Genomic DNA, 21,041 nt, shown 5'->3' on the forward strand with positions numbered 1-21,041 from the left:
TGGGAAGCACTTCTTAAACTGAGTAGACATGCAGAATATTTTAGTAACCTCATCTCGTAACATTCGTTGATAGAATGCAGGCTGCGAGGCTCGCGTCTAACTAACCAGCCTGCGTCGCGATTTTCCCACGGGGGGAGGGGGGTGTGATACATGTGTTTTGATACATTTAAAAAAAAAAAAATCGCTAACAGCCAATAGGGAGATTGCGTTGCACAGGCCACAGGGTCAACTTGTGCTGTTAGAGACACACTCGGTATATCAGAAAGGATCAAAGAGAACGGGCCCCCCTCTACACGGGCCCGGGTGCAATTGCTCCCGTTGCTACCCCTTCAGAACCGGGCCTGACCTCAACCACAACTTCACTATACAACCTCAACCGCAACTTCACTAAACAACCTCAACCACAACTTCACTATACAACCTCAACCACCTCTTCTGTGTCCCTCAGCTGTGGCTGGCCCTGGCCTCTCTGTGTGTGCTGGACCAGGACCATGTGGATCGCTTGTCCTCAGGCCGTTGGATGGGAAAAGATGGGCAGCAGAAGCAAATGGTACTATGTTGTGCTCATCCTCATCCATCTGTGTTGTGTTCATCATCATAAATCTGTGTTGTGTTTCATCCTCATCCATCTGTGTTGTGTTTGTCATCATCCATATAAATCTGTGTTGTGTTTCATCCTCATCCATCTGTGTTGTGTTCGTCATCATCCATATAAAGCTGTGTTGTGTTCATCCTCATCCTTATAAATCTGTGTTGTGCTTATCCTTAGAAATTCAGCTCTACCACTTTTCTGAAAGTCAACAAACTTTCGCTTTGCTCTCTTCTCACCTCTCTTTCAGCCCATGTGTGATAATCATGATGATGGGGAGACTGCTGCCATAATCTTGTGTAACATGTGTGGCAACCTGTGCACTGACTGTGACCGCTTCCTCCACCTGCACCGCCGCACACGATCTCACCAGAGACAGGTTAGCATACTGAGACCGATCCATGATCAGATCAATCTGTGGGATTTCTGCACCAGAACTCATGATTTACCACCAACTGCATTTATCATATGAATGAATTATGATTTTTTTTTTTTTATTAATAGTAGCTGTAATTCGTATTAGTAGTAGAAGTAGTATGTTTATATTTGTTATTTCTTGATATTCAATATTGGTAGACACATTTTCTTGTATTGCGCTATTTTTGGCTGGTGGTATTCTATGTTTTTCTTAATCAATTGTAAGTCACTTCAGAAAGTTTGCCAAATACCTTAACCGTAACCTTGGTAATTATTGTTCCCTCTGGTTCGTTAAAGGTCTTCAAGGAGGAAGAGGAGGCCATCAAGGTGGACCTCCATGAAGGCTGTGGGAGGACTAAGCTCTTCTGGTTGATGGCACTGGCAGACTCAAAAACCATGAAGGCCATGGTAGAATTTAGAGAACACACAGGTTGCCTTTCTGTCTTCTTACTACCTCTGAGGAGATTTATACATTTGCCAAAAATCATTTTTATGGTTGTAGTCTACTCAAAATCCTAGGGTAGTTTAGCTTTGTTCCACAAGCCCTATTGTCTTGTGTAAACAAAAGTCTTTTTCATTGTTCTTTAGGTAAACCTGCGTCTAGTTCTGATGCGTGTCGTTTTTGTGGAACAAGAAATGGCACAGAGCTCTCCTCCGTAGGCAGTGTGTGCGCGGACCCAGACTGCCAGGTACCGCCACAGAAACATATCACTATACAACGAAGAAAAGAAATGTCTTTCCATAATCACATATCCCTACTCACACTGAAATACTAAAACTCTGTCATTCTTATTGTTTGTGTGTTGTATGTGTGCCCTCAAAGGAGTATGCCAAGATGGCATGCAGTAAGACCCAACCATGTGGGCACCCCTGCGGCGGTGTGAAGAACGAGGAGCTGTGCCTGCCCTGCCTGCATGGCTGTGACAAGAGCACTAGCTGCCTGAAGCAGGATGCAGATGACATGTGCATGATCTGCTTCACCGAGGCGCTCTCTGCTGCCCCTGCTGTTCAGGTAAGGTTTACATCTGACTGGTGAACCTGTGGCTACAGCATAGGAGACAGCTTGCAACAGGTGTAGATACAGCCATTGGCCTTCATGCACCAGGGCTAGAGTTCCTGATGACTTTACACTATGGGCCATGGAACCAGTGACAAAAACTGCCATAACCAGTTCACAACTTTGTATGGACAGACAAACAAAACCTGTCAATTTTTTATGACTGTTGCAATGATACTGAGAGCTGAGCAAAAGCTCAGATGTTTTGTTAGTTATAAGAAACCAATAGGGTAAACGTACCTATTAAGCCCACCAAATCTGCTTTTCAGACATTAATAATATATACCGCCCAAATTTAAGTTTGAACATTTAAGTTAAAATGATAGTCTAATGTCTCATTTGAACCGTCAATAATTAATTGATGCCAATTTTCAATGTTTATATTGTTTAATTTGTCAAAATATGTCAAAAGTCTGGCATGGGCTTAATGGGTACTTTATGTACCCTTTAAGCCCATGGGTGTTCCAAATAAGCCCACTTCATGATTTGTTGATAAATACAAATATATATTAAAAAGTACTAACAATCCAAACTTGTTCTATTGAAATATGTTATCTCTTAGCTCTCAATAGCTATTTTCATTTAGTCTCTACTCCTTTCCTCTGGCCTGCAAATGGCATTTGAAATAGGCATGATTATGCGTGATCAGCCTTTTCAACACAGAAAAAGCTAAACTTACAACATGTCTTCTTGAGAATGTAGCCAAAAAACTATTCATGAACAAAATCAAAATTAGAATGGAACTTTATCTTCAATATTTCATCTTTCAATATGTGTTGCCATTTTGTCTGTATCTCAATCCTACATTGTACTGTTGGCATTTACAACTGGCCAAAATTTCTGGTCCAGACAGCTGGTTGAAAGTGCAGTTGTTTTTATCTAGATATCTGAAGACCTAATGACTGGAAGAAAGACAGTTTCCTGGTTCAATAGTAATATTCTAAGGTTAATAAATGAGTCAATTTCAGTAATTAGGTGAGGTCAAAGTTAGGCAAGAAAATGGTTCAAAAGTCAAAGGGGAGAAAATCTCCATTGAAACACAGCCAAGTGGGCTTAATGGGAGAACATCTCCATTGAAACACAGCCAAGTGGACTTAATGGGAGCAGGTGGGCTTTAAGGGAACATCAGTGAATATCTGGTTAAAAGTCAGGATATTTTATTCTACACACAGGGATTAAAGTATTCCGGCACCGTGCCGGATTTCCGGCGTGCAGCGTTTGGCAGCGGGAAAAAAGTCTAATATCATTTTTTTTAATATTGAAAACGTTATCATCACCATTACTTTCGATTTTATGAGTTCGTCTGCCAATGATGTGAAAAAAGCAGAACTCTCAGGCTGTCAAAAGAACATAATTAGCCAATCAGAAGTAGATTAGGGCGGGTCTTGGGAAAATGTGCTTTCACCACCGACTTTTCTGTATCGCTCTGCCTACGTAGATGCCAAAGTAGAGATACTGTCAGACCGAAGCAGAGTAAGTTCAAGAATACTTGGGAAGATGCCCTCCTAGTTGATGAAGGATTGAAAAAGAAATGGCGCTGGGCATGAATAGAAGAGATAGGGAAGGACGGTAAGCCTTTTGGTAGCCGGTGTAAGAAGTTAAGAGAAGCAGGTGCTCTCTTGTTGTGCTCAAGAAAGCTACTGTATGCAACTAGCGGGAAAAAGGTGCTTCCAGTGCTTCCACTTATTCGTAGAGCAGCTGTTCGTGCTATCCAACACACAACGCTTTTACCGGGAGCAACAACCACATCTGATGTTCCGGCATCAATAACTGACCGTTAATGTGCCCTGAAAATATGCGTGTGTACGTTCATCGCAGAACACAATCCAGGCAAGCTCTCACAACCCCTGGTGAATTTATGCCAAAAAATAGCTGAAGACAAAATTGCTTAGACTAAACTGTCAATATCCAATCAGCATGCCAGCTATTTTAACACACACGGCATAACACCAGAGTTTAAAAGACGTATTTCGGAAAAGCTAAAGCTTTCCTTAAATGTCGACGAAGCCACCAACAAGAACCTGGACAATGTCCTCGTTCGTTTTTTTGTTGAAGATACAACGCAGTAAAAACGCAACACTTGCCAGGCAGGAGCATGAATATAGCCAATGCCTCAGCAATTAGGCTACTGTATGCTAGAATAAAAGATGTATATTTTATTATACGATTATTTCTTCTGAACGAAGTAATTATGGAAATGTTGCAATATAAAACTACATTCTACAGCTCACTGTTGCTCTTTAACGGTTTAAAAAGTGAATCACTGTCCTTTTTCATATATCCTCAATGAAATGGTTGCAAATCCAATCTTCTTTCACTGACTGAATTTCACATACCCTTATAACATGTCACCTTGTGTTTGTAGGTCATCTTGAAATCAAAGCTTAAATCAAACCAAGGACAAAGCTTAGCAGCAAAACTTGATATCAAAAGAAATCGTAAATGCGACATGTGTTAGTACCATATTCTAGTGAGGTGGAGTATTGCTGACCCTCTTGGGATTGCAGTTTCAAAAGTCCCACAATAATCTGCCATCATTCATTTCTAAATGTTTTTTTGTTTGATTGTTTGTTTTTTTGACCCTGTAAATGAGTCCTCGCCACAGGACGCCCCCCCCCCCCCCTCCCCTCGCACTCCCCCACATAGGCCTAGAAAAAAAAGTTCAGGCTCAGGATTTTTTTTTTGCTTTAACCCCTGTACACACATGACATTAAAGAAACAACTACATGCCATTAATCTATATATGCTGCACTAACATAACATGAAAATAATTTATTGATCATGCATTTAAGTAATTAGCTATACTCATTTACATCGGATGTAAATGGTGTGATTTTTTTGCTAGTGTTCCCTTTAAGCCCACTTGGTAAAAGTGTTTAATAAAAAATAAATAAAGATAAATACACACATATATTATCAATTTAATAGTATAATAATATATTCTGCATATCAAAAAGTAAACTATACATGCTTATCATGCTTTAGGTCATTGCAATGAACAATGCTATGCAGCAACTGTATTGATGCAGCATGTGGGCGGTTTGCTAGTATGCCAATATGCATATTTTCACTTAAAAAATATATATATGTCTAATTCTAGTAAAATTCTAACATATGTTTTATTTAAAGCACTAATCTCTTAATTTTTGATAACAAATGAGTGCTGACCAAAAGAAGGAGCAGAAATACGTCAGAAATGTTCTTTTTTCATAGCATCAAAATACATGAAGTTTTTTTGTGTCTTCTCCTGGGAGCAGCAGGCACATGTCGCACATGTGCTTAGATAACTCAAGATCGACAAATCTGATTGGCTTACAATAAAAAGTATAGTTTGTGTAACAAGCAGCTTCATTGGAAGAACCATGAACCAGCAAAAATGGTGATGTAGTTTTTTTTTTATTTGACTCAGAAGTCACTAGTGGGCTTATATGGTACGTGGGCTTAATAGGTACGTTTACCCTACATTCAAAAGAATTAACATTTTCCCAATAGTAGTGTATTTTAGGATTCGTTTTTGTTATCGTTTAAATTAAACTATTATGCTTCTTTTTCTAGGATGAAACTTAAATATCAGATGCCTGTTGCATGGAGATATTACTTTTGCAGTCGCTTTTGATTAATGTTGTAAATGTTCTGTTTGTGTGCATTGAAATGTAAAAATACTACTTGATTCAGAAAACAACACAACTATGGTGACATAGACTGCTAGCAGATACTATTACAAAGTTTTAAGTGCCTCAGTTTTCCTGTGCTTCCTGAGAATGGTAGACTGGTACATTTCATAGTCTGGCTATCCACAAAGTCTAATTAATCTTTTCTTTTGTCTTGACTTTTGTGTAGCTGGACTGCAGTCATGTGTTCCACCTCCAGTGCACCCGCAGGGTGTTGGAGAATCGCTGGCTTGGGCCCAGGATCACCTTTGGTTTCATGTCCTGTCCAATTTGTAAGGTATTGGAATTCAACATGAGAGCAGCAAGCATTCGTTTGAAACATGTTTTGCTGGTCATTTTGTTTTCAGTTGTTGGTGTTTGTACACTTAAAGCTTAGATGCATAGTATTTCTTAGAAACATACACTTCCTTCAGAAACAGACTAGTCTTTAGAAAATTCGGAATAGTCTCAATCATTTCTGTTAAAAAAGCAAATATTGATTTTCTTGGTTGGCTCTTGAATAGTAAGAGGCAACCACAGATGTGGTTTCACTACTAAATATTAGTGACTTCAGCATAACTTATTCTTCTCCAACACCATTGTCCCTACACAATAAATATTGATTAAATAGGTGTTAACACACCCGTGATTGCCCCTCCCCAATTGTCACTGCTTATGGCCCATCTGTCGAAGACAATGACCAATAGGGGTCAGGTTGTTGTCTTTGTATGAGAGATAATGTCACAAATTATTTTATTTTGGGATGGATCTTTCTCAGGCCTGAGAGTTCAATCATTTTAGCTATATTCACTAAATTGCTGTCACTCTTTGCTGTGCTAGTGGCCTTAAGTCACTCACACCTCTCTCACACAGAATAGAAGTTATAGGAACTGTTAGGATTTCTCACGGTAAGGACCCAATCGGAGACCAGATTGCAAAAAACACAAAACAGATTTTTTTATTTTATAAACAGAACATGCAAAAATTCCAAAAAGGCAAAAACACAATTCCAAAACTTCACATAGCTATTGATTATAGGAACAGGTTACACAGTTAACATAGGTAGTGATTATAGGAACAGGTTACACAGTTAACATAGGTATTGCACAAACAGGGAACGCAGGGTTTACCCAGGAAGCGGGCTTTAGCTGTCTAGCTAAAGCTGTCTTTATATTTTCATGATGCGTACTGAAATCCTATAAGAAAATTGAATTAGAACTCTTTTGTCTCTGTCCTTTCAGAACAAAATTAACCATTCAGTGATCAAAGACCTGCTGGATCCCATTAAGGAGCTGTATGAGGATGTGAGGCGCAAGGCTCTGATGAGGCTGGAGTATGAAGGCCTTCATAAGAGTGAAGCCATCACCACACCTGGAGCCCGCTTCTATGATGACCCAGCCAGCTTCGCTATGAACAGATATGCTTACTATGTCTGTTACAAGTGCAAAAAGGTAAGACGTAAGAATGGTTTTTGCTTTTAATACATATATACTATATATAGTGCTTTATGATTCATTTGAAATATTTAACGTGTAAAAAACACAGCTTTGTGGGTTTGGTTATGTAATGGTTAAATGTTTACAACTCACCCAAAGTATCTCCCTGCCCAAAAGTGTGTCTTTCTTCTTCTCACTCTTTGCTTCTCTGTGTCATCTCAATTCCTGTTTCCATATAAAAGTCCATTCACCCTTTACATGCCACATACATAACAAATATGCTTTTCAAGCTAGCAGTCCATTTTGATGGCCTTGATGGTTTTCTTGGAAATCTGTGTTTTAAAGTTAAAAAGATGCTATTTAACAATACTATACTTCCTTTGTAATGATTCACATTTAAATATCCATTATTACAAACTTTGCTCTAATATATATGGATATATACAGGTGGAAGGTTTGCGAAAACGAAAAAGTAATGGCTTGGAATGCATTTTCACAATCATTTGGCCACAGAATGACGGCAGTAGACTAAAGTATGTTATTGAAAAATGGAGAGCTGCCGTTTCCCTATAATGTTTGAATTTTGCCATCTCACCATAGTGGTGAGATTGATCATTACATTTCAGACACATTGTTGAATATATATGAATAATATTTATTATTATATTTTCACCATTCTTTCATATTATTATATGGCAATGACAGTACGAGCATTCTGATTGGCTGATGGGTAGTCAGGCCAGCTGCGTATTGACCTCACCGGTCTGCCGGTCTGATACGGATCCTTATTGCCCTCTGACGTCATCTTCAAAATGATGGATATTGATAGACATGAACAGCCTCGCTATGCTTGGTCAATACACAATACTCAGCCACAGGTCCTCATTTATAAAACGTACCTACGCACAGAATTGATCTTAGACTGTGCGTGCGACTGTGCGTGCGACTGTGCGTGCAATCAAAATCACGTTTCGCTGGAAACGTGAGCGCAATGTCCCTGACTCCCTGTCATAGTGGTCAGACAAAACTTTTGCCTTTCCAAACAGCTCATCATCTCCTGCGAGTTGAAGGGTCATCCTGAACACTCCTCGCCACAAATCCAAATAAAGATAATAGTACGCCCTCCTCTCCGGAGTTTTCCCATCCTGTGTTGTGTTGCATTGCGCGTTGAGTAAGCGAGAAGTAGGCTACCCCATGCCTTTCAAACACAAACGTGGCTGCAGGAAGCGGCACGAATGCAAAGAGCAGGATTAAAGGGTGGCAAAACTGCCAAAATTATCTTCAATTGGATTTGTGGCGAGGAGTGTTCAGGATAACACTACGTCTGACCCTCAGCCCAACAGCAATGAGGCCCACCAGGGTAGGCTAATCACATAACGTTTACTGTCTGGTATAGCCTAATGGAATGCATTTAGACATGGCTATTGAACGTCATACAATACACGTATAGGCCTATAGGCTAAGGCAGCAGCCAGGTTAGATATTGTAAACTATTTTGCAGGATGTAGTCGGAAAATAGCTAAATCTAGACATCATAATGAGCCAGCTTTCCCAAAGATTCAGTAGTACGCGAGCAACCTGTCATGTCTTCTATGCTTTACACCCCAGTACCCTTCAACTCGCAGGAGATGATGCGCTGTTTGGAAAAGGCAAAAGTTTTGTCTGACCACTATGACAGGGACATTGCGCACACGTTTCCAGCGCAACTCCTATAGTTCACGCCCTGCTTTTAAAGCAGCGATTTCTCAGCAGTCATGAGTGCAACAGATAGCAAAAACTCAGATTGTTGATAACCACTCGGTTACATCAGCATTTGGCGAGGTGTGCACGGGCCCGGCTCTGCTATTGTTTCTTACCGTACCTGTGACCGTAGCCACAGCATAGCGATCATTTTCTTAACAAAAAATGATTAAGACCTACTTAAGAACAGTATTGGGCAGTATTGGATTAGCTACCCTGTCCATCGAAAGCATCCGGGCAAGGGAGTTGAACATTTCTGAAATTGTTGATAATTTTGCTCAACGCAAGGCTCGTAGGATGCCATTCTAAACGTCATGTTATGTTTTTCTATATGCCTAATGGTACTTGAAATGTATTTTTTCGCTTCAATGTCGTTAAAAGAATAAGTTACTTTGCGCATAGGTCTACGTGATATTGTTGGAGGAGGTTTGTTTTGTAATTGATTGCAGCAGACGAGGCACTGTCGAGCGGCTGTTCCCATAAATCCATGTAAATGTTTGTAATTCACAATAATGTTTGATAACCCCCTGAAGAAGTTGTATTAGTGTTTTCCCATGTGTTGTCCCAACTGCTCATTATACACTGTTTCTCCAAAATCAGTTTGATTGATGAAATATTGTGTTCATTGGTGTTTTCATGACAACGTATTGTAGCAACCCTTAATGTGTATTGTACATCATAAGTACATTTGCCTGTGTCTCTCAAAGCCGCAAAATCATTAGTTTCACCTGACGATACGACGGTAAGGGGGCCTCTGATGGCTGGTTTGCACTCGGGCCCGTGAAGTCGTTATTACGCCGCTGGGCGCACCAGATGCAACCAGGCCATACACGTTCAGGTTTTGTCCGTTGTTGGATTCCTGGCTACAGGAACGTTCCGATGAGAAATTGGAGACCAGTTGAGCAATCCCCGTCATCATTAAGCAGAATTTTGCCCGATGTTCTTCGCAGTACTCTCCCGTTATATGCCCGCAATTTATTAGATTTCCATACAGTGCCCAGGAACAGCAAAATGTGAAAGAGGATTTCCTGCGTAAAACAGCGTTCCCAATGTATTCTCATCCAGATTGCGCACACTCAGACAGCCTAGGAAGCCCACTTCAATACAGCACATGCTCGTGCGCGGTCGGTAGTGGAGCGCACCAAAGCAATGGTTCTACTGACGCAGATGCGGCTTCTGGTGCTGCTCGTGCCACAGGTGCGGCCACAGGTGCTTCGGAGACGTGTCTACTACATGTCACATACTTTGCTTTTGCCATTACGCCACCTGACGGGCTCAATGTTTTGGCCCGTGTCTGCTCTTCCATCAGCAGAACGTCGATGTCAGCCTCACTATAATTCTTCTGTTAACATGTTTCTTTCTTGCTTGCCATTGTCACAGAGAGTTTGTGCATTGAGGATGCGCTCTGTTTGTGCATTGATAATATGCTAATTTGATTAAATAGGGGCGTTGTGAGGGCGGAGATTCAGTTGCGCACAATTCCACGACCATTGGCGTACAAGTGTTTTTTTGTGTGTACGACCGTTTTCTGTGGATCTCACTTACGCTCATTTCAGAAAATGTAGGATGGTTTCTACGCAACTTCACAGCACAACACAGTGCATGGCACCCATGCTGTTCCAGCCGCGATTAGGCATCACTCAATCTCACAGTCCACCAAGCACTCATGCTATACTTTCCACTGCACTCGTATTAAAACGAAACCTCCAACGTCTTTCTGCGCTATTTAAAGTGATGGGGCAGAGTTAGCTCCGTCACAGCAAAGCTCCCAGCATTACTTCATAGCAAATAACTTCAGTTGTCATTTCAAGCTTGCTGGAGAAGGCACTTCTAACCCCGAGCCACCAGCAAAGAGAGCAACAGTGGTCGGAAGCAATGTACTGTTCAAGGTTTTAAATAAAATACTGTAGTCGTGTGCACCTTATAGTCCGGAAAATACGGTATACCAAAATGCAAATGGAAAAGATTCAATTCAAAAGCAAACTGTCTGAAGGTGCTTTACACAGCCCAGTGCCTGATCAATCAAACTGTCTGAAGGCGCTTTACAGAGCCCAGTGCCTGATCAATCAAACTGTCTTAAGGCGCTTTACAGAGCCCAGTGCCTGATCCCCCTTAGAGCAAGCACAATGGCGACAGGGGCAAGACAGGGGGTTGTGGGTCCATGTATTTTTCTGTCTGGTAAGATTACTGAGCCATCATTCTTGCACCCGCAGGCCTACTTTGGAGGAGAGGCCCGTTGTGATGCTGAAGCAGGACAGGGAGATGACTATGACCCTAGTGAACTCATCTGTGGAGCATGCTCAGATGTGTCCAGGGCACAGGTCAGTTGGTTAAATCACTGCTTTTTCTGCATAGGAACTATTTATTTATGGTAGTATTGTGAGGAATATGTTTACACGCCATACATAATCCAGTGTCCATCACCTGCCTTTTGCCTATTTGGTTAAGGAGATGTTATTGGCTGCTACACAAATTCATAAAGAACATAAGTGGCAAACACTCTGGATGCAAGCACATACGCACACCCACACAAACACACGGATTTTACTTCTTTACTTTGAGTTCACAGTTCAAAATAAATATACACAAATTGAACAGATCAATTAATTGCTCAGATATGACACAGAAATTCTGCCCACATTATTTACTAAAAACATCCATTACACAATTTAACAGTTTGAGTTTGCACCAATATGAATTTAAACATTGTTTCTTTTATCATGTTTTGAAGATCTAAGGGAAGGGAAGAGATTTAAAGTGACATGTACTCTAAAACATAAATAAAGACACTTTTTTTACTTGCATGCACTATTTGCTGCAGGTAATCTCTCCCTCAATGGGTGTTTCCATGGCTTTTTGGCTAGAATTCAAAATTGATTTGTTACAATTGACTGATTTGCCATTTTGTTTCCATGATTTAGTTTTTTTACTAGGGCTCCCGTAGAGACAAGAGCGACTGTATGGCCATATCTATATCATAGAGGTTTCATATGATCTTCAGACTAAACTTCACAAAAGTCATGAAGTTAACTTATCTTTTGAATGACTCAAGACCCCACACTGAGGGAGTGCAGAAAAGAAGAAAAAAAACTTCCCCTCAAAATAATTAATTATGTCCGATTCTCTGAAATGGTTTCTTAGCTCCTTCCTTGCTCCACAATAATGCATAAACAAACGTCTCATTCTAATGCATGGTTTTTGTTGTCTGTGTTGTACAGATGTGCTCCAAACATGGGACAGACTTCCTGGAGTACAAATGTCGGTACTGTTGCTCCGTGGCCGTGTTCTTCTGCTTTGGGACGACACACTTTTGCAATGCCTGTCATGATGATTTCCAGAGGATGACAAGTGTCCCGAAAGAGGAGCTGCCTCATTGCCCTGCTGGTATGTTCTCAGTCTGTCCATTAGAAGTACTTTATACCGTTGTTCTTCGTTCAGTATCTAAGTAAACTCTATGTTAAGGTCTGCCTTAGGTTGGAGGTTGAAGGTTGGACTTGATTTTCACAAGATGTAAAAATAGGATTTGGGTTTGCAAGGCTGCTTGTTCTAATGCAGGCATCCTCTCCTCTCCTCTTCTCTCTTTGACAGGACCCAAAGGGAAACAGCTGGAGGGCAGTGAGTGTCCCCTGCATGTGGTCCACCCTCCGACCGGTGAGGAGTTTGCCCTGGGCTGCGGAGTATGCAGAAATGCACACACCTTCTAAGTCTGAGATCCTGTTTAATGCCTTTGAGGGATCCCTTGTCTGGATTCTTGCTAACTACTGGGGCATTTTGGTTGAGTTTAAGAATAGGCCTAACAGGATGGAATGTGACCTGTTTTGGAAACAGGAAAAAGCAGGCAAAGTCAAGAATATGATCAGGGATTCAGAGGATGTCCGTGTGGGGGGAAAAAAGAGAGAGGTAGATGTATAAGTACCTTGGTGAAGTGTGTGCATGCGGCTGGAACACACGGCTCCCATAGACACTGCACATTCCTTGACCACCGAGCAAGCATCACTGAAATGGCTCCCGGCCACTTTAGATGAACAGTACACAGGAGTCCGAATAGAGGAAAAAAAGAGATTGGCCAGAATCATTACTATGACTTAAAAATATTGTTGTATGTAAACAGACTTTTTCATAATCCTGTACAGTATTATTCCCTGTTCAGTGCATCATGGTTTGACAGGACAAAAATAAAGGTACATTCTTGTGTGCAGACAGAAAAAATAACTGTTAAGGTTTGGTGTCTGAATTAATGACCTTGTATATAATGATAGTACTCAAAATGGGTGTATTCCAAAGTTGCTACTCTATACTTCTGTTTTGTTTGGTATTCTGAGAGATGTTTTCAGCCAGATCTTTTGACGACGTGCAATACTGGGTGTGCCTCCTCTTGCAGTTGTAGACATATGGAATGTATGTCTATGAAATCACATGAACTATGAAGTACATTTTTATATGGGTAATTAAAGCAGCAAGCCCATCCCCACCCCTCAAAAATATTCTGTACACAGAAAATTATCCCAATATTTGCCATCTTTGAAGGTTCATGTGGAAAACTTTAAATATTCTGATAAAATTGTTTTGTTTTCTTTGTTGTTGTCTTTTCTGTGTTTTTGACAACATATATGACTACAAGTAACTATGCTGGTGAATGCCGATTGATTGCTGGAATCCGTGGGGGTGGGGGTGTAGTCATATCTCCAGTATACGAGGGGCTTTCCCAAGGAGGGGGATGGGGGCATGCGTGTGATGAACAGCTGCTCTTTAACTAAATCATTGTGAATCTGCTCTGTAGTAACTGTGATGGGTGGAGTTGAATGGTAATAAATGAGGGTTTCTGTTTCACCATATAGTAGTGTTATTCTTTTCATATTATTTGTAGCATGTGTCCAGTTTACTCTCTTCTCTGTTGAGGCTGTATAAGAAATGATTTTAAAAGAACTGAACTGTATGTACCTCTTTATTTCAAAGGAAGTATAAGTATAAATACAACCTCACTTAATGAATATACCTGTATTCCCATTTATCTTTGAAGGCTAGATGGTGTATATATGCTTACTGAATTTAACCCAGGCCTGTTTTGTTAGACTCCAGAGTGGAGTTCTCCATTTCCCAGACCGTATTGATATGTTCCATGTTGCAACAATGTGTCCAAATGGTCGAGTAATCGTCTTCATGTCGTCTGAAATGCATTTTGTAAAAAGATTGTTTTTCTGCATCAGGACCGCTTTCAGCCAGCTCTCAGGCCCTCAAGATGTGTAACCAAAGGAACACTCACTGCTTAAGGTGCGCTGTAGCCACGGAGGGATGGAAACAGATGTGTTCTTTTAATGACTCAATGAAAAGAAATCAGTGACAAACTATATTATACAATGCATCCAGACTTAGCAGGGAAATAGGAGGTAATCAGAAGACTTGCTGCATAATGTACATCTTGAAAACTTTCAAGATAATTGTGAAAATCTGAACTTGATTTTTCAGCACCACCTTGAGGTCAATGTGTGTCATTTAATGTACCTGACTAGTGGGTGAAATTTCCAACTTACCTGCACATGTTGGTGTTTTTTTCTAGGCTTCAGACTTTTAGTTAAAAAGAAATATAGTTGCAGTGAACAGGGTCCAACTTTGAGGACCCTGGCAGCTTATTGAAGCATTTGTGAATTTGGGTATTGGTGACTGTACGGGACAACATCAGGTCCAGGCCTAAGAACTTTAATAATTGAGATTTTTAAGATGTAAAGACAGGACACACCATAGCAGAATTGATTGAGACAACAGACTTTAATGAATTTAACAGCTTAGATATTTTACGTATGTTTTTGCTGATATGCACATTGAAGACTGGAGATTGGGACTCTGATCTAGAAACAGGGAAAATGGGATTTTGCATGTAATAATAATAAATAATAATGGATTGTATATGTATAGCACACTAAAATCTTCTCAAGCTGCTTAACATGGTATAGACAATCACAACAACAATAATACAAAGTAATATAAGTGCTAATGAAGTGCAGAAGGTAGGATAATATAAAATACAAAAAAAAAAGATAATACATTTGAAAAAGATAAGAAGATTTAAATAATATGGTCGAATAATATGTAATTAAAAACCGAGTAATTTAAAACAATGCATTCTGAAAAAAAAAAAACAAGAAAAGAAAGCTAAAACAGAATCCAGGCCAATAGTTGAAGGCAGAGATAAATAAGTGGGTTTTGATATGCAGATATCTATAAAATAAAGGATTAATATTTGAAGGCAAGAATATGTTTCAAAAACAATACTAAATGTGGGGAATCAATAGTCTCTACACACTATCACAATGAGCCAACAAAATTAAAAATAAAACAGGAGAAAACACTATATGCCTGCGGTAGCGGCGGACATAATAAAGTTATTATATTATTACAAAGAGCCAATCCTACAGCCCTGGTCTGTGTCGTCTCTACAACTGATACCAGCGATTCCATATGACCAATATAGTGATGAAGCTGATGGTGATGAAGAGCAGATAGGCACATTCTTCATGAACAGTCAATGCTTATCAAAGAATTCATAAACAGAGGTAATTATGACAGCTGGAGGAAGTGGGGTTTGAACCGCACAACCAAAGATTGAAAGACAAACACCTTTACACTGAACCACTGGGAAAGCTAATGGAATTAGAAAGTTTGCAGAGTGAGAACATTTAAGTTTAAGGCCGGAAAATTCCTGACACACACAGGATACATGATGAATTTTTGAGTTAAGATACTTAAGTTAAACTGATGAATTATACCTTGAATGAATGACAGATTAGATATTATCTATATGTTTTGCAAAAAAATTACGCATGTTAGAAATTGAATATAGGAGATTTTTTTTTAAATCTCTTAGAATTTTTTACATTTTTGTCAATGCGAGCTGCTACATTTATTTTTTCCAAATCCGGCATCACCGCCGGAGAGGCAGATTTTTGCATTTTTCCAAAAGTGTCAAAGAACACCCAATTTATTTTTTATTCCAACCCTTTATGAGTAGTAGTATGCGTGAATTGAGCCAAAAAAGTAATGAAAAAGATTTTTTTTTATATTTTACATTGCCGGATGCTGAAAAGTTTTATCCATATCCGGCATCAAGGCCCAAGGGGCATATTTTTGCATTTTCCCATAAGTGTAAAAGTGTTTTTTATTAGAACCCTCCATGAGTAGTCAAAAAGTCATGAAAAAGATAAGAGAGGGGGGTATGGGTTCACCTCACTCAGATACTAAAATGTGCAAGACATCAGTTCTATTGCCCTGACAAAGTGCTTATTTATTTAGAATTTTTGAACTGTATATATTTTAAAAGAAAAGGGTTCCGTGGTTGTTCTTTTTATGTCTCTGAGACGAACACAGTGCACTTGCTACAGGTGTGCCTTATACACTACCTATCTCATTTCAGAATGACTACTGATACCTGACGGCATGGATACAAAAAATAAATAAAAATAATGTCACTCACTCTCTTGTTGGTGGATCAGTGTGTGTGCTTCTTTATGTGTTCATGACATCAGTGTTCTAACTAAACTTTGAACAGAACTCTTTGTGTGTTGAGCATATTGAGTGTCATGTTCTGAATCAGCCGATTCATGGGTTTAACTATTCTTCCCACCCGTGTTTAACTCACCCTACCACTGGGAAAACTACTGACAGTGGAAAGCTGCAGGGAGATTTGAGATCTCTGATCGGCTCTATGACTGGCAGGCACTGTGCTTGGCTCACCAGTCTCTCCTGTGTTCAACTGCACCGCCAAGTCAGTGCCCTGTGTGTAAGAACTCTCAGGTAGCTTGTTGGAGGCAGAGGCCTCGACCACCCAACTGGCAGTCCAGACTGACTTCTGAGTCTGTGACAGGCGAATCTTCGGAAGATAAGTCGTCCTGTTCATTCCTTGACTCACTTAGAAATGAATTATCAACCTTATTTCCTGTCTCAATTGGCAGGAAGTTAGCCAAAAGGAGCAAGTTGCGATGAACGACACGTTCCTGTCCATTGGAAGTGTTCCTGACACAGTAAGTATGGCACCTAGGGTCAGCAGAGACAATGGGCCTCATTTATAAAACGTACTTTCGCACATAATTGATCTTAGACTGTGCGTGCGATCAAATGTCACCCCCAGATTCAAAGTGCCCCCGATAACTCTGCACAGCTGATTAGGCGATGTTAGCGTCCCCCCCAGTTTAAAAATCCCATCTGCACCGCTGAGTTTCATCATCATCATCGTCAGCACCACCGTCACCATTAGGGCTAATGGTGAAAGGCCAAATGAATATTTCGCTCAATAAAATCAATTCAACTATTAGAATAATTCACACATGAATGAGATTCACGTCTAATAGGTATTCCGTTTTAATTTCACCAGAGTAAAACATTTCACTCTATCTTTAGCCTATAAAAAGTCTAGTGGCTTAGTTTTCAGTAGGACGTATGGCTGCATTGGCGTTGTTAGAGGATATTGCCAACTGCGCAATAAGGAATTTTTGACACTGGATGATGTATGGCTGATAAGCAGGTACCGCTTGCCGAGAGTGTTGTGCCAAAAAGGCCTCTCGTCTACAGACGCGCACCAAATGCAACCAGGCCATACACGTTCAGGTTTTGTCTGTTCTTGGATTCCTGGTCACAGGAACGTTCCGACGAGAAATTGGAGACCAGTCGAGCTATCCCTGTCATCCTTAAGCAGAATTTTGCTCGATGTTCTTCACAGTATTATCCCTCTATATGCGCGCAATGTATTAGATTTCCTTACAGTGCCCAGGAACAGCAAAATGTGAAAGACGATTTCCTGTGTAAAAAAGGGTTCCCAATGTATTATCATTCAGATTGCGCACACTCAGACAGCCTAGGAATCCCACTTCAATACAGCACATGCCCGTGCGCGGTCGGTAGTGGAGCGCACCAAAGCCATGCAGGTGGTGAGCAGGTGCTGCTGCCGCAGATGCGGCTTCTGGTGCCTCAGAGACGTGTCTATAACATGTCACATACTTTGCTTTTGCCATTACCCCACCAGACAGGCTTTCTAGCCGAGAGATGCATCAGCTGACAGAACGAAGGGCCGGCTGAAATCAGAATGAGCTAAGACAACTGACTCGAGCAGGGCGGATTGCAGTAGTTCAAACGACTTCTGATGTTCACTCGTCAAGTCACTAGGCTTGAGTTTCTTAAAGGCAGCACTACCTCTCGCCTGACCCTTGGTCTTCTTTGGTGTTGCAGTCAATGCAAAGAGAGGTTAAGCAATACCAGAACAGTTCTGAATGAAGCGCTGATAGTACATCACCATCCCCAAGAAAGACTTTATCTTCTTTGGAGAAGGCGTGGCATCATCGTTCCCCATCAGCCCCTTTTCGTCATGGCAGCAATTGCCTGCACCTTTTCAGGGTCAGTTGATACACCATTTTCGTCAATGACATGGCCCAGGAACTTTACACTTCGCTGAAGGAAATGGCACTTCTTGGGCGCAAGCTTCAGCCTGTGTGCACTCAGCCTGCTGAACACCATCTTGAGCCACCTCAGAGCCTCCCCTTCATCAGGTGCAAAGACCAAAACGTCATATAAGTAGCACAGCAGTGTTAAAAAGTTCTGGTCGCTGAAGATGTTGGTCATAAGGCGCATAAAGCTGGCTGGCGCATTACACAGACCCTGGGGCATGCGGTTTAAATCGTACAGACCCATCGGCGTGGTAAAGGGTGCCAGCTTCTTGTCTTCTTCGCACATGGGGATGTTATAATATCCTGATGTTAGGTCCATGGTGCTGAAGAACGCACTGCCCCCCATAGCAGCGAGACAGTCTGCCTGATGGGGTAACGGGTGGGCATCTTTGACGGTCCTGGAATTCAGCCAACGATAATCCACACACACTCTCAAATCACCGTTATTCTTCCATACGAGAACCAGGGGTGACGCCCACTCACTTGAAGACTTTCGGATAATTTCCATTTCCTCCATCTCAGACAGCACTTGTCTCAGCTTTTGGTAATGCCCTGGCGGAACACGCCGGTAAGGGAGTCTGAATGGACGGGCGTTCCGAGAGGTGGATTCGATGGAACCCATGAACCCATGAAAGTCTAACTTGCTTCTGAAATATACCCCCTCATTCTTCTGTATCAGGCCGACTAACTGTCCTTTCCAGTGATTTGACACGTCTCATGAATCAATGTCAATGTCACTCAATCCAAGTTTCTGCAGGGCGTCACTGAAGTCAGAGGCAGACGGGGGTGAGGGAAGACAACTAGTGTCAGCATCACGCACACTCTGGCTGTGCACCTGGAGATTCTTTGGAGAGGTATGGGCCTCATTCACATCCAAGTCCTCCAAAGCAACACACGGAAAAATATCAGCCACTTTGGCATTTCGCCTCAATGTTACTTGCTTGTCACTTGAATTGATGATTTTAACAGACACCCAGCGGTCTCCCGACATCGTAGCCACAGCTCTCCCCACTATGAGGTTCTTCTTGTGGGGCTGAGAACGTGGTGCATCAACAAGTACGGCTCTCCCCTCAGAGACAGGTGCATAGGCTGGCAGCCTATCCCACACAAGATGTTCATGATGTGGCAGCAATGTTACAGCTTGGGTAAACTGGACTGTTCCTATGATGTCAGGAATCACGTTCCCCTTCCATCTGTTAACTCCAAGACAACATGTTGAGAAAGTGTTCAACTGCTGGGTCATCTGTGGATTCAGGCTTGTTCATAACACGCCAGTAACTCAGGGTTTGTTTGACTTGGTGAATCAGATGTTTCATCACATTTGAGCCCAGAATCATTTGATCATGTTGACCAGGAACAACCAGTGTAGGTACACTCACTACTTGTCCATAGACATTCATCTCTAACTGATAAACACATTTAGGTTTAACTTGCAGTCCACCACAACCTACTTGTACAAGATCAGTGATCAAATGGCAGATCTCTGGACATAGACCAGCACTCTGTAGTTTTTGTTCGGCCTCTTCGCTCATTGTACAGGCCATGGACCCACTGTCTATCAACGCATGCAATGAGACTTGCTTTCAGTATAAAAGAGAAAATCAGATTTCCCTAACTTATGTACATTCTGACATACAATCACACTACCACTAGGGGACAGACTTGCAACTTTCTTCATAAATGGAAAACATGTCATCTTCAAATCTGAGGGACTGACTAAATGCACTCACATTGCCCCCTCCAACATGTGGGTAGATCAGTTTCCCGTGGTGGGTGCTGTATGGTTGAGTTCAACGGTCCCACGCACTGTGCACGCCCTTCTTTGATGTCCAACTACAAAGCACGCAAGGCATCTCCTCTCTCTCATGCAGTGTGATCTTGTGGAGTGAGCTTTGTCGCCAAATACACGGCAGGGTGAGACCCAAACCCAGGGCCCTGTCTGTGTAGCGCCTTGTGGGTTAGCCTGGTTGGTCCTCTCAAGCACCCTATCTAACATACACAGGACACGCTCGAACGCAGCCCCCTCTCCTCTCAAGGACTCACTTAGCCTTGTTTGGCCGTGTGGACTGGGCACACTCTGTCTCACCTCCTATTCGACGTCTGCCATAGAGTAGGCAGCGGCAGCAGCTACTTGGAGCGGTTTAACTTTCCCTGACTCTCTCTTGGACAAATACTCTCTCTGATATTCATCAATGGCCTCCTGCACTTCCATAGATGTCCATCTGCTCATTGGCTCTGCTCATAGAGCTACTCCTTAATCCCACCTTCACAATTTTCTCAGCCTTTCCCATCAAATGATTCATTATCTCATCAGCTTGATCTGAAGCAGGACATTTCTTTTTTTTCAAATACACTTCCATCATCTCAATCCATTCTTGCACTGAGCAGTTATCAGATCCTTCTCCTCTGAAAACAGCTGGTTCTGACTTGACAACTACATTTACTTTGGAGAGATCCAGAGAGTTACTGCCATAACTGATGTCTCCCACCACAGGAGAAACTGGGACAGGTGGTGGGGAAACAGGTTGATTAGGGGGAAACAGCCGGCTGACTATGGAATCTCCTATTTGATTTCCTAATTCAGTAATCAAATCACGGAGGTCGGCAAATGGGTCACTGCCACTGACAGGTACAATGGGTGTGGAGGATTTGGGCCCTACAGGTGGAGGCGGTGTCTGTGTAAATGCACTATCTATGCGCCCGCCCACTCCAAAGGGGGGT

General features: G+C 41.6%; 1 protein-coding gene across 13 annotated transcripts in view; it reads left to right on the top strand.

The window, feature by feature from the left end:
- mycbp2 (MYC binding protein 2) overlaps window positions 1-13,538 on the top strand; it is a 116,070-nt gene extending 102,532 nt beyond the window's left edge. For 12 of the 13 annotated variants that reach the window (XM_080838317.1, XM_080838318.1, XM_080838320.1 and 9 more), the window contains 10 exons: window positions 449-550; window positions 840-968; window positions 1,304-1,436; window positions 1,595-1,695; window positions 1,830-2,018; window positions 5,904-6,011; window positions 6,955-7,164; window positions 11,103-11,210; window positions 12,108-12,273; window positions 12,478-13,538. In XM_080838317.1, coding sequence (XP_080694443.1) covers window positions 449-550; window positions 840-968; window positions 1,304-1,436; window positions 1,595-1,695; window positions 1,830-2,018; window positions 5,904-6,011; window positions 6,955-7,164; window positions 11,103-11,210; window positions 12,108-12,273; window positions 12,478-12,593 — 1,362 coding nt within the window. In that variant the 3' untranslated portion in view covers window positions 12,594-13,538. Of the gene's footprint in view, window positions 1-448; window positions 551-839; window positions 969-1,303; window positions 1,437-1,594; window positions 1,696-1,829; window positions 2,019-5,903; window positions 6,012-6,954; window positions 7,165-11,102; window positions 11,211-12,107; window positions 12,274-12,477 lie in introns of those variants that run through there. The other variant, XR_013968644.1, reaches the window with a different exon arrangement.
- Window positions 13,539-21,041: the final 7,503 nt, after the last annotated feature.

The sequence above is a fragment of the Sprattus sprattus genome (genome assembly GCF_963457725.1).
Source record: "Sprattus sprattus genome assembly, chromosome: 5".
Taxonomy (NCBI): Eukaryota; Metazoa; Chordata; class Actinopteri; order Clupeiformes; family Clupeidae; genus Sprattus; species Sprattus sprattus.